The 14,795-nt window shown below is 40.0% G+C and overlaps 1 protein-coding gene across 2 annotated transcripts; it reads right to left on the bottom strand.

Moving 5' to 3' along the window:
- Positions 1-607: 607 nt before the first annotated feature.
- Positions 608-14,703, bottom strand: Coq6 (coenzyme Q6, monooxygenase). 2 transcript variants are annotated; one of them, XM_047539494.1, is made up of 13 exons: positions 14,502-14,622; positions 11,019-11,162; positions 9,708-9,842; positions 8,420-8,478; positions 8,019-8,142; positions 5,478-5,608; positions 4,596-4,703; positions 4,455-4,517; positions 4,152-4,259; positions 1,816-2,018; positions 1,621-1,736; positions 1,323-1,489; positions 608-862 (listed from the first exon to the last, which is right to left on the bottom strand). In XM_047539494.1, exons 2-13 carry the CDS (start codon positions 11,056-11,058, stop codon positions 833-835), a joined length of 1,284 nt encoding a protein of 427 aa, XP_047395450.1. In that variant the 5' UTR covers positions 11,059-11,162; positions 14,502-14,622; the 3' UTR covers positions 608-832. The 2 variants fall into 2 exon arrangements, with proteins under 2 accessions (XP_047395450.1, XP_047395449.1); XM_047539493.1 differs by lacking the exon at positions 11,019-11,162 and having other exon boundaries at positions 14,502-14,703.
- Positions 14,704-14,795: the final 92 nt, after the last annotated feature.

Below are 14,795 nucleotides of genomic sequence, written 5' to 3'. Positions count from 1 at the left end.
TTATAACTGAATGGACAGTGGTGTCCTGGAGAACCATAAATAAAACTGAAATATGATGCTGTGATAACAAGGTAATAATTAGCATTAATAAGATTTACTTGTTTTTTTTTTTTTTTCTAGAAAGTCTAGTGCATCTGTAACAAATTAAAAGTAATTTATATTTGCTGGGTGCTGTGGTACATGCCTGTAATACAGTGCTTGAGAGGCTGAGGCCAGCCTCAGCAACTTAGTGGACCTGCCTCAAAATAAGAGAAAAAGGGCTGGGGATATAGCTCAGTGGTAGAGCACCTCTAGGTTAAGCACCCTTCACCTCCCCAACACACACACAGAGTACACCTGCATTCTAACATTAATTTTAAAATGGCAATTTTAACAAAAAATTATCAACTAAGCATTTCTAATTCTTACCTCCATCAACAGACAACTATATAAATTTATGACCGGTATTAAAAAAAAACTGTAAATCTTGCTTTGGAATTATTAACAGGTGAAAATGAGTAAGATAGCACCTTGATGATTTTTCTTTTAGTAATAAAATTCTCTCTTCAAGCAAATAGTAAGTCATCTTGTAGGGTTTTTCCCCCTTGGCTTAATTAATATTCCTTACTCATAGCAAATTATTCCTCTTTATTTGGACCCCATAGGCCCATTAAGCAGAAGTGAAAACAAAAAGAATTCTAATGTTAATTTAATTATAAATTAAAGAAATTTAGAATTGTTTGCAAGCCTTCCTCAGTGAACAAAAGTAAATTTATTAAATCAAATCTTGAAAATAATTGTGGTGGTTGCAGGGCAGGATGTTCTTTCGACAGCATAATCTCCAGAGTAGTACTCATTTGCTGGCAAAGGCCATAATCTGTTCCTGGAGAAAAATGAAACACAGTGAGTGATGCTCTGGCACGCTAAGGTAGAAAGGTAAGCAAAAATACTTTAAAATGAAATATCTAAGTTGTTAAAGCAAAAATTTAGCAAAAGTTCCCCCCTCCTAAGACTTCCTACTTTCTTCCAGCTTAAAAAAAAATAAAATGGAAGTGCGTTTCAGGGAAGAAGTTGGCCAAACAGCAAAAGGAGCTGAAACGTCTTCATCGTTACAATTCCCTCTTCACTGTGCTCAAGCCCCTCGTGTATCATATCAAGCTGATGCTTACGCTTAGAGGTACACCCCAACAAGGCCCAGCAAGCACTCCTATACTTCACCAGTGGGGAAGTGAGACAGATACAGACAACAAATGTCACAGTCAAGAAAACTAAAGAAATCTGGAGTTGTTTGCAAATCCTTCTCCATGAACAAGAATGTTGGAGAGCCATGAGTAGCCTCTTACTTTGAGTGGAGACACTGCATTAGTGGCCTGCAAACCCCATGTCCTGAGCAGCACAAGTGGAGCAGCTCTGGTGGAATAGAGCCTTTTCAGTAAGTCTGTAGCAGCCAGAAGAGCAGTGTTGTGACGCTGTCTGTCTGTTTCATAACCTGCAAGGTGGCTCATGGAACCTGAAGGAAAGAGGAAAAGTTAAAGTCCTAATCTAATAATAGATAAGTGTTTGTCTACTCTATTTGGCTCCCAAGGGCCATTCTGTGGTTGTGGTCTTTAACTATATGACTTTTGGATACCTAAAACCTACCCAAGTCTTTCCCATTGAAGGCTGCAGTACTGAGATGATGGACCAAGCTGGAGATATCCCCAAAGCCCATGTTGACACCTTGTCCGGCAAGTGGATGGACTCTGTGGGCTGCATCCCTAAGAACAGAGCGGCAGTCAGGTATGGCCTCCGGAAGCATGGCGAGAAGGGAGAGGGGTCCTGCTCCATCACTCTTACCCAATGAGTGCCACCCGAGGCCGGACGTACTCTGCAGCGTGTCCCAGCCCCAGAGGAAAGAGTACTCTGCTTTTTGCATCTACCCTTGCTACACTTGGAGGTAGCTGGCGAGCTGAGACTTTAGTGGGCTTCAGAAGGGTGACAACATATTGCAACATAGTCCCAGCTGAATCGATGAAGTCTGTGTGGTTTGCATCACTCCACTGAACAGCAGCAGCAGAGGAAAAAAAAAAAAAAAACAAAAACAACAACAAAAAAAACCAGAAAACAAAACAAAACAAAAAAACATGAAATTTGATCAGTGACTAGCCAGGAATTTAAAATTCAACAAGGAAATCTTTTTTATAACCAAAGCTAAGGTTATGAATAACCTTACCTACACTGATCTTGAACATGAGTTCATACCTACACTGTAACATACCTACACTGATCTTGAACATAAGTAACAACTCCCTTAAATGCAAAACTGAATTTCCCAGCATTCCACGCAGGTTTTAGGATCAGGCAAAGGGGCTCCTGAATTGGCCCCTTTAAGCTGCACCCTTTGCCAGTCCCCATCATCACTAACCTGCACCAGTCGCAGCATAGCTCCTCCTACAGTAACCTCTTGCCTCCAGGACTCCCCTCTGCTTAGAATGTCCTCCCAACTCTTTAGTGGAACACCATCTCAGAGCATCCAGAAGATGCCACCCTTTTTTGTAACATCCCCCAAACACCTCTGTGTGTTCTCCGCATCTCTGCTCCCACAGCATCCTACGTATATTGTCTCCATACTGAGGTTGTCGTTCATGTGTCTTGTCTTCATTTGACTACTAGCTTCCTGAAAACAGGGACTGCTTCATCTGTCTCTGTCTCCAGAGTCTACGAGATAGAAGGATGAAAGGACTACAAAAGTGGGAGGTCTGTGCTAGGAATAGATACAAAATGACCCAGAGGGGTAACATTTACTATTTATCTTGGAATCCACTTCAGTAAATTCCTTTATTCTTAGTGATGCTGCAGAGCAGTGGGTTTAAATTCTTCAGTGTGAACTCTTTTGTGAGGTAGCGGGGCTTGGTTAAAACAGGCTCTAAGGGTCAGTTTAATTACAGAACTCATTTTTGCCACTAGCTGTGTGACCTCAGGCAAGTTCCTAGTTTCTCTAAATGAGCATAATGTAGTACCTACATTAAGGGTTTACTGAAGTTAAATATATGTTAACACTATCCTAATACCTGACACACATTATGTATTCAATAAATGTTACTAATTATTAATATTAGAGAATTCAGATAAATGTGGACTATAAGCTCTAACAATCCTGGTACCCCTATGTCTACAGGCTGTGCTTACTTCAGAATAGTGATTACCATTTCTTGAGTACCTACAATGAACTAGATATGTTCCAAGCAATTTACACACATTCTCTTATTTTTATTTTTTTGTGGTGCTGGGAATTAAACCCTGGGCTCACTCATGCTAGGCAAGTAGTCTACCTCTGTACTATACTCCTAGCCCAATTGTCTCATTTTAAATGTCTTTATTCAGTCCTGACAAATTGGTTACACGATTTTTTTTTTCTTTCTTTTTTTTTTTGCAGTGCTGGGGATCGAACCCAGGGCCTTGTGCTTGCAAGACAAGCGCTCCACCAACTGAGCTATCTCCCCAGCCCTACACTATTTAAAAAAATTTTTTTTTAATTTGTTCTTTTTAGTTATACATGACAGTACAGTGTATTTTGACATATCATATATACATGGAGTATAATTTCCCATTTTTGTGGTTGTACACGATGTGGATTTACACTGGTACTATTTTTGTTTTTTCAGAAGATTTAAAATAAATTTTTAAAAATTTGTTTAATTGGTTATACATGGCAGTAGAATGTATTTTCACATATTGTACACAAATGGAGCATAATTTCTCCTTCCTCTGGCTATACATGGTGCTGAGTCACACCAGTAGTGTAATCATACGTGTATATAGAGTAATAATGTCTTTTTCATTCTACTGTCCTTCCTATTCCAACCGCCCCATCCCTCCCTGGGAATACTTCTATTCATTAGGTTTCAAAAGTATAGATACTTGGGACCAAGTAGAATTGTTCAAAATTATCAAAATGTTGTAGCTTAAAAAACACAATGGTAATCACCCAGACAACTGTTTTAAGCAGTCACAACACTCGGAAGAGCAGCACTATTGCTATTTTGCATTCCCCAAGTTTCCTGCTCCACATAATCCTACCAGTGTTACAGTTACAAAGAGGCAGCTGCTTGGTTAGTCCTTTTTCCTTAATTAAAACCACCTTCTGAATCCACCCCTACAACACATCATCAGCTGGACAAACTGATACTCACAAAGGCAGAGTTAATGGCATCCACAAACTCTTCCTCATCCATGCTTACTAGCTCTGCAGCATGTTCATGGGATGTCGACCAGACCAAGGAACTCAGGGTATCCGAGAGCTGTGTCAAAAGAAGGACACCAATACCAAGGCTAAAACTTCTGAACTTGGGGGACTCTCAAGCATAAGGAAAACAAGAAAGGGGAGTAATGAGAGCTTGGGCATATTCCTTTAAAACCAGAAAAAGGGCTGAGAGAAAGAAAAGTCCTAGAAATGAAGGCTTGCTTTTGAGCAGATTGGCCAGAGGACTTCTTACCGGGAGCAGAGCAATAGGCCCAGAGGGAAGAAATCTCTGCCAAGCTACATTGTTTTCTGTGGCCTGCAACAGAGGAGGAAGGTTCTTGTGAGTACCCCGTGCCTATGAGCAGGGTTGCCGGATAGCAGCTCCAGCTCTCACCTCTGATAAATGCAGAGTAGCCACAACAGCAGACTGGTCATAGTTCCAACTAACATTCTGGATTCCAGCAGCCTGCCGTACTCCTGAGTTGTAACCATCAGCACCAATCTACTTGAAGAAAAGAGTCTGCTAAGTCTTACAACCTCTTCATAAGCAAACTACTTCAGAAGTTTCTCTTTCACCTTGAGTTTTCTCTAGTTTCAACTGCTGGCTGCCCCAACTATGCAGGAAGCTTTTCATCAGACCTGTCTCACTCACTGCCCTAGAACTGTAGCTCTACAATGTGACTTCAGCCTCAGCTACTGGAGCCAAAGTGGACATCATCAGTAACACATCATCAGCTGGACAAACTGATATAAGAGGCACCAGCCATAGGTTAAAAATCAGTCAGCTGGACAAACTGATATTTGTCAGGATAAATATTTGTCAACTAGCTGGACGAATTGATATAAGCCAGGTTCTCTTGATATTTCAACAAGACAGACAAGTTTCAGTAGACGGCAAGCACCAGAATTGTAAAAGGGAAAGCTGATGGAAGAAAATGAGGGAGAAAACCATGAGAGCTTCAAGAATGACAATGTGACTCCTGAGAGGGCAAGAACAGCTTCAACTCCTGATACTGGTTCCTGTCCCTGTGAGGTCCAGTTATCCTTCTATCCTTCATTTCATGTCGTACAATGGCCTGTGGCATTGTTTCCTGTACAGGATTTATCAGATCATCTTAACTTGGGCTGCCCTGAATGGGTACTTTACTGGTCATTATATAACCAACGGCCTTGTCCAAAGTTAATCTATAGCTTAAGTCTAAAACTAGAGGCCCTAGAATGCAGGGTAAGATGTGGACATGCAAGACCCCTGTCAAAAAAAAGAATCTTCAACTACCAACAATTTGGTCTGGAGGGTGCTGCCATCACCTAGGGTAATATGGACCCAAGGGCTAGAGTCTGCCATGGAAAATGGACCAGGCCAGGTGTAGCCAACAGCTTTGCTCCTGTACAGCACAGTCACTCGGTCTGTGGAGGTCAGAAGAGAAAAAACAAAATATTAGAAAGGCAGGCCAAAAGAAGGAAAAAGCCACATCTAACCTAAAGCAAGGTCCCAGGACAGCATGTCTTGTCATTTACTGCCAAAGATCTAAACAGTAACTTTAAAAATAACTCAAGCAATCATGCTATGATCTGAGAGTGGATAAATAACAGAAGCCACAGGGCTGACTCAGTGTAAAAAAAAGGCACTTAAGCTCTTTGTAAATTCTCAGCAGGAGGCTTTCTTCTCTTTCTTATAGTATCACTCTATACCTATATGAGCCCATCTACCATGGCAGAGCAGACAGGGCGGTAATGCAACAGGTTGAAACAAAAAGATTTTTCTTCCCACTGGAAATCATTTTTCTGTTGTTCATAAAAATAATCTGCTCTAGGTTGGTCACTGAGTACTAAGTTACAGTTAGATACGAAAAATAAGTTATTGCACAGTAGGGCAAATAATAATAGTGTACCATGTATTTCATAATAGCTGAAAAGGGGATTTTTTTTTCTTTTTGCAGTGCTGAGGATTGAACCCAGGGTCTCATGCATAGTAGGCAAGCATTCTACCACTGAGCTACATCCCTAGCCCTAAATTATTTTTGAAAGCTAGATGGTGGTCAAGTATCCTATATCAAAGCACATTTAAATTGCTTCCAATTTTTCTCTCTAAAATCTTATCATACATTTGCAAATCATATATCTGACAAGAAATTTATATTCAGAATATATAAAGAACTACAACTTGAAAACAAAAGTACAAATAATCCAATTTAAAAATGGGCAATTTAAATTTTTTTTTTTTTTTTAACAGGGATTGAACCAAGGGGCACTTGACTACTAAGCCATATCCCCAGCTCTTTTTTACATTTGATTTAGAGACTGGTCTTACTGAATTGCTTAGGATCTCACTGAGTTGCTGAGGCTGGCTTTGAACTTGAGATCCTCCTGTCTCAGTCTCCTGAAAAAGGGTGAACCCTGGTACATGCTACAACATGGATAAATTTCAAAAATATGCTCAGTGAAGCCAGGTGCACACCTGTAATCCCAGCTACTCAGAAGGTTGAGACAGGAGGTTCACAAGTTCAAGGACAGCCTGGGTAACTGAGACCCTGTTCTCAAAATAAAAAGTAAGGGCTAGGGATATAGCTCAGTGGTAGAGCACCCCTGGATTCAATCACCAGTACTGTGAAAATAAGAGCTCAGTAAGAAAACTCTAACACAAATTAATACAAACTATACATTTCACATATATGAATTATCCAGAATAGGCAAATCTTAAGATGGAAAGCAGACTCATGGCTGCCAGGGACTAGGGCTGGGAATGGAGAATGATTAAAAATGGTGAGGGGTTTCCTTTTTTTTTTGTACTGGAGACTGAACCCAGGGTTGCTTTACCACTGAGCTACATCTCCAGTTCTTTGTATTTTTTATTTTAAGACAGGGTCTTGCTAAGTTGCTAAGGCTCTTGTTAAATCACTGAGGCTGGCTCAGAACTTGGCAATCCTCCTGGCAGCCAACCAAGTTGCTCAGATTACAGGTGTGCACCACTTGTAACCAGCATGAGATTCCCTTTCGAGGTGATGAAAATGTTCTAAAATAATATTGTGGTGATGGAGGCATACTCTATAAATACATTAAAAGCTGAACTGTATACTTAGAATGGGTGAATTTATGTCATATAAACTGTTTATGAATAAAGCTGTGGCTTTTTTTTTTTTTTTTTTTTGGTGCTGGGGATTGAACCCAGGGCCTTGTGCTTATAAGGCAAGCACTCTACCGACTGAGCTATCTCCCCAGCCCCAAAGCTGTGTTTTAAAAAAGAAAGTCAAGCTTGCTTTCTTGTAATCCCAGTGTCTCATAAGGTTGAGATAGCAGGGTCACAAATTTGAAGCCAGCCTCAGCAACTTGGCAGGACCCTTAGTAACTTAGTGAGATCCTGTCTCAAAATTTAAAAAGACATAAGATAAAAAAGTTTGGGGCTGGGCATGAGGTCACATACCTATAAACCCAGGAGGATCACAAGTTCAAAGCCGGCCTCAGTAATTTAGCAAGGCCCTGAGCAACTCAGAAGACCCTGTCTCTTAGTTAAAAAAAATAAATAAATAAAAAATAAAAAAAAAGGCTGTGGATGTGGTTTAATGGTTAAGTGCTCCTGGGTTCAATCTCTGGTATAATAATAATAATAATAAAACAAAAGGTTTGGGGTTATAGCTCAGAGTTAAAGCACCTTATTTCAATCCCCAGTACTGAAAAAGAATAACCCTGGAATAAACATCAGAGGATTTCATTACTATAGAAATTTAAGTATCTGTAAAAGGGATCTTTTCTCCCAGTAAGTCTTAAGGCTGCTCAATTCCCACAGTATAAATGAAAGATGGACAAGATGGTGCCTCACCAGACACAGCCTCCAGCTGCTTAGTAAGAGCATGCATGATGACATCGTTCTCCACTATATAGCCCATGTCATCTAAATTATCCTTATCAAACATTATCAAGGCCTCTGAGCAGGCGTCCCACACCTGGAAACACAAAAATACTCTGCATCAAAACTAAGGTGAAGGAAACAGACTCCAAACAGAAACTGAGAATTGCTTTCCCAAGTGATAGAAGCAGAGACTAAAAATTGTTAGCCTCTCTGGCAGAAGATTGTGAGCAATGCTTACCCCACTTCCTTAGACTGAATGTGAGCTTTGTCTGATTCCTCCCACCTTCAAGAACACCTGGAGAGCAGGGACTCCAATATCTTAACATCAGACAAAGACATCTTGCCAAAAACAAGAAAGAAAAAGGAAGTACCTGCATTCGCCGAAAGGCTCTGTATCTCATGTTGCAGATATGATCCCAAGCACCAAAACCTACAAAAGAGAGCATCTGTAGAACACAGCAGTCACACAGGACCTGGCTCCTGCACTTCCTTTTGTGCCTCCATCTTGTTCAATAAGAGATGGTTTTTAGTATTCTCCAATAACAGAAAAAAAATTCTCTCTGTCCCTACCCTGTTTGTTGCTAGGAGCTGATCTGTTCCCTAGTTCCAGATTGTACAGCATGAACGAAGTTCCAAAAGGTAAATCATGCAAGGTTAGAAGGAATAAGAAAGGAAAACCAAATGCATTTTGTTCTTTTTTATCATCTAAGTAAAGTTATAAACTCTTTAAAGGTCATTTTTTAACTCTTTGTGGCACTGAACAGATTCATTCTTTTTTTTTTGGGCAGGGGGGTACCAGGGATTGAACTCAGGGGCACTTGATCACTGAGCCACATCCCCAGTCCTATTTTGTATTTTATTTAGAGACAGGGTCTCACTGAGTTGCTTAGTGCCTCAGTTTTGCTGAGGATGGCTTTGAACTCAAGATCCTCCTGCCTCAGCCTCCCAAGTTGCTGGGATTACAGGCATGCACCACCACACCCAGCAACAGATTCATTTTTTAAAAATAAATATTTACTGAGCATCTACTATATGCCATTTTTAATCTAGGTACTGAGCAGAAAGTAGAAAACCAAAATCCCTCTCTTATGCAGCTGACTTCTAGTTGGAGAGGGACAACAAAAACCACAATATAATGTGAGGGAGTAGTAAGTGCTATGAAGAAAAACAAAGCAGTATAAGAGGCTCTGGCATGATGGAACAGTTTACTTTACGAAAGGGTGGTTTTAGGATGCTATGAGAAGTAACATCTTGCAAGAGACCCAAAGACAATTTGCTATCTGGTTCAATATGCACATACTCATCTATACCCAAAGCACTTAACATACAGGCTCCCTGGTTCATATAAGGACTGACTCTGGGAATGGAGACTGAATGATCACAATAAGTTCATATAGATTCAATCCCATCATAATGACCTAACTTCACTATCATGATGCCCACATGATGGAGCTGCATGTCTCAAGGATGCCCATCCCAGACGGGGTGTTGATACATGAACAACTTCATCTTTGACAGCCCTAGACTGCCAACCTCACCTCCCGCTCCCCACCCACACAGTGAGCTCCCTCTCCACAGATGCTTTGGTGACTGTCTTATGGCACTATTGGAAGGCTGAAAGGGAAAGGAGGCTGGACCTGTGAGAGGAGTTCTACTCACTACTGAGAAGGGTTGCAGAGCCCGGGGAAATGGAGCTGACTCTGTTGCTATAAGTTTCTGACAATTTCTCCAATATTCTCTTTGGACCTGCTTCCAGCAACAGGATTTTTTTGTCACGGAAGTGAATATCATGTCCTAAAACAAACAAACAAACAAACAAACAAATATTTTATATCATTTTACAAAAGTAAAAAATTTTAATTGCTCAGTAGTATAACTATAGATACAATGTACATTTCAAAAAGCTAGAAGAGTATTTTGGAGTTTTCACAATAAAGAAATAATAAATGTTTGAGTCTACAGATATGTTTAACCTGATTTAAACATTAAACAAGTATGTATGTATCAAAATATTACATGGAAAAAACATTACATAGTACACCATTAATATGTGCAATTTTAATGTTTTTGTTTCAGTTAAAAATAAATTTAAGCCAGGTGCAGTAGCACACACCTATAATCCCAGTGACTTGGGAGAAAGAAGCAGGAGGATTCCAATTCTGAGGCTAGCATCCACAATTTAGCATGACCCTGTCTCAAAAGAGAAAAAAAAAGGGGAGTGGGGGTTGGGAATACAGCTCGGTGTTATAGAACTACTGGGTTCAATAACATTACTGGAGGAAAAATTAAAAATAAAAGATTAATTCTTTAGGCCCCAGAATACAAATTTCTTATAGGGCATGTAACATAAATGCTACCCAATGAAGAGTCCTAAGTATAACATATTCCTCCATTTTAGTCAGGAGAACCCATCTCACCCATCACTGCAACACTTCTCTCAACAACGTTTACTATATACCATGTGCAAAGAAGCAAATGGCAAAATATACAATTAGCAATAGGATCTTCCAGAAAGGAAGAATGAAGTTAAAAAGATTAAAGTATTTACATACCATATATTTCCAATCTTTAGAGTATTATGTCACTAAAAACAGCAACTCCTGATCTGGGGGTATAGCTCAGTGTCAGAAAACAATAAGGTATTGAACATTTCAAGCATGTGTGAGGCCCTGGGTTCAATCTCCAGTAGGACAGACACACACACACACACAAATCCTGTTCAACAGAAAAATAAACAGAACTCATTGCAATCTCAATTAAATCAAGAAGAAAAAATCTCAATTAAATCAAGAGTTTATAAAAATGAAAGGTAATAGAAATACATCAATTATGCCTACAAATCTGATCCTAAAACATTGGCAGAGATATAAAAATGGGACTTGGAGCCAGGTGTGGTGGTGTATACCTGCTAGGTGGTAACTATAGGCAGGTAGGGTTTGGCTGGAGGAGGTGGGTCACTGGGGCATATACCTTTGTCCCTGGTGTGATAGAGCTCTCTGCTGATTGTCATGTCCTGAGTTGCCTTTCTTCATCACACCCTTCTGCCTTGATGTTCTGCCTCACCTTGGACCCAGAGCAATGGAGTTGGCCATCTACGGACTAAGACCTCTGAACCTGTGAGCCTCAAATAAATTGTTTAAAATTGTCAGGTCTTTTTGGTGACAGTGATTTAAAAAAAAAAAAAAAAAAAAAAAAAACTGACTAAAACAGAAGACATAATACACTTATAGGAAAATATTAAAAGCTTACTAGACATTTTTTACTTTTTTGTGTGTATGTGTGGTAAATGAACCCATAAGGCACTTTACTACTGAGCTACATCCCCAGCCCTTTTTATTTTGAGATAGAGTCTCACTAAATTGCTTAGGGCATTGCTCAATTGCTGTGATTGGCCTCAAACCTGAGATCTTCCTGCCTTAGCCTCTCAAGTTGCTGGGCTTATAGCTACCACACCCAGCTCCTAAGGTATTTGTTAAAAATAAAGGCAGAACCTGGTATCTTCATTTTAAAAATATACCTCCTTATATTGTTAACAGTGGTCGCCTTTGAGGAGATCTGGGTGGCTAACAATAATATATGGAAGTCTGGATTTATACATTTTATGCTATATATTTGTACCTTTTGAGTTTTGTATCTTTGCCTGAGTTATTCAAAATCTAAGAAAAAATAATAAAGACCCAGGTGATTCTTAAATGCACTGAAACCAGAGACTCAGGATTTTATATTTTAACCCATTTACCAATAGGCACAACCAAAATGACTGTCCGAGAGCAAGGATACATACTTAAACCTGCCAGAAAGTTTTGTCTATCTCCAAAGAGTTGCAATTCTAATTACCCACTCTTGGGGGCAAGTTACTTAACCTTTCTCAGTTTTTTTTTTTTTTTTTTAATATTATTTTAGATGTTGATAGACCTTTATTTTATTCATTTACATGTGGTGCTGAGAATCGAACCCAGTGCCTCACACATGCTAGGCAAGCACTCTACCACTGAGCCACAACCCCAGCCCCAGCCTTTCTGAGTTTTAACTTACTTATCTGCACAATCTACAGTCAGGATTATTAAAAGGATTAAGTTAAAATGTATGCAAAATATTCAAAAAGATGCCTGTTCCAAGCAAGTGCTCAATAATTGACACTATATTTGTTTTTGGTACTGGGGATTGAATCCTGGGGCACACTGCCACTGAGGTACAACTAGTCCTTTTTATTTTTTATTTTGAGACAGGGTCTCCCTAAATTGCTGAGGTTGGCTTTGAACTTGGAATCTTCCTGCCTTAGCTTCCTGAGCTGCTCGGATTACAAGTGTGTGCGACCACACCCAGTGACACTATGTTTTAAAAACTACTTTGAAGCCTGGGGATATAGCTCACTTGGTAGAGTGCGTGCCTTGCAAGCACAAGGCCCTGCGTCCAATCCCCTGCACCCCTCAAGGAAAAAAAAAAAAACAACTTTGAGATGCCAACCCATTATCTCATACAAAGAAAGCACTTCTTCCTATCGATTCTTCATATGAGGTACCCCATCAGGGAAGATGTGGCTGTCATTCAAAATGCTGATGTCAAAAAATACTTGCACACTACTAGTAACCTTTCATTTCTGAGGTCAAAAAACTCAAATCCAATTTCTGAAAGTCACTATACAGTTGTTAAAAGCAATACATTTGAAGTTTGGTGGCCTGGGTTTGAATTCTAACTCTGATACTGCCTGGCTGTGAGACTCTGGTCTTTATTTGACCTTACTAAGCACATTTTTTTTCACATAAATATGTATGTAACATCTATATCAGAATGTAATGGAGTAGCCTAAATTACACACGTAAATGCATAGTCCTAATCTCACAGGATACACAAAATTTAACTCAAAAGTAGGTCCTAAAACCATAAAACTTCTGGAAAATAAAGTAAATCTTTGGGCTATGCAATGATTTCTTAGTTATGACACCAAAAGCACAAGTGATAAAGGACTGAAAAAGTGGACTACATCAACATTGAAAATGGGGCTGAGGATGTAGTTCAGTGTAGAGCATTTGCTTAGCATGCTCAAGGCTCTGGGTTCAACTCCAAGCACCACAGTAAATAAATAAATAAATACACACATACACACATAAATACAAATCAAAATGCTTGTGCTTCCAAAAGCACTATTAAGTTAAAAAAAAAAAAACCTCAAAATCGAACAAAATATTTGCAAATCATATATATATCTGATGAAGGATTTGTGCCCAGAATATATAAAAGAACAATTCAATAAAAAAAAAAAAAGGCCCAATTGTGAACAAAAAAGGTCAAAGTGGAGTGTGTAGCTCAGCTGTAGAGTGCTTGCCTAGCATGCGCTGAGATCTTGCATTGAATCTTGAGATTCAATCCTAAGAACCACAAACAAACTAACAAAATCAAAGGATCCGAATAGTCATTTCTCCAAAGATGATGCACAAGTAGCCAATAAGCATTCGGAAGATATTCAATATCATTAGTCATTAGATAAATACAAACTAAAACCTCTTTACACCCACTAGGATAGCTAACAAATAAAAAGACAATAACAAGTTTTGCCCGGGACCTGGAGAAACTGCTACCCTTGTGTAGTTACTTCAGTGGAAAACAGTTTGGCAATTCTTCAAAACGCTGAACAAAGTTATCATATGACTCAGCAATTCCAATAGTAGGAACAGACCCAAGATAACCAAAAATATGTCCACACAAAAACTTATACACAAAATATTCGTAGTAGCATTATCTGTAATAGGACAACAGTAGAAATGTCCACCAATCGATAATTGAATAAACAAAATGTGGTAAATACACACAATAAAATACTATTACTCAGCTTCAAAAGGAATGGGGTACTGATATATGCTACCACACATTAACCTTGTAAACATGTAAATTCCATCTACATATAACTGTCAGAAAAGGAAAATCTAGAGACAAAGTAGGCTGAGTGGTTGCTTAGGGTTGAGGGATGGAGAGAAACAGGGAGTGACTGCTAAGAGTTCCAAGTTTCTTTGTTTTTTTTTTTTTTTTTTTTTTTAAGGGTAATGATGCACAACTCTGCGAACACAATAAAAACCATTAAACTCCACGCTTTAAATGGGGGGGCTTTATGGCATTTGAATTCTATCTCAATAAAGTTGTTTAGGAAAAAAAAAAAAAAAAGAAAAGAAACATTTGGCCCAAAGTTAGAACACTAGATACCCTCCCACCGTATCCATAACTAAATAACCCTAGGCGGTTATTCCCCACTAGTCGGAATGCCTACTAAGGGCCCCTTTCACTTTGGACTCTATCAGACCCTAATGCACCAAACGCATTTCTGGGGACCCTGGGGTTCTTCTAGGGGAGGAGGGAAAGGATCACAAGATCCGAGACAGTAAGCCTTTGGGCACAGTGCGGCGATTCCCACTGTAAGCAGCCCAGTTCCCCGCCATATCAGCGTGGAGATGCCCTTACCCAAGGCACAGGCCATGGCAGCACCCACCAGGCCACCACCCGACACCACCACATCGTATACTACGTCTGCCGAGGCGTCGGACCACCTCCGACAGGAGACCAGTGGGCTTCTGCGCGTAGCTGCGGACGCAACCGCCCACCCGCTCCTCGCTAGCCCGGCCGCCATGACGCTGACCTGGACAGCCGTACCCGGGGCCCGGTTAGGCCCTCCTTAGGTAGTGCTTCCGGAGCAGAGTTTTCCAATCCCGTGCGGCTTCAATCGCGCCCGCCAAGCCGGAAGTAACGCATGAAGGA

This window comes from Sciurus carolinensis, chromosome 2, assembly GCF_902686445.1.
Source record: "Sciurus carolinensis chromosome 2, mSciCar1.2, whole genome shotgun sequence".
NCBI lineage: Eukaryota > Metazoa > Chordata > Mammalia > Rodentia > Sciuridae > Sciurus > Sciurus carolinensis.
The sequence above is the reverse complement of the archived record's forward strand: the minus strand, read 5'-3'. Positions and strand labels throughout refer to the sequence as shown.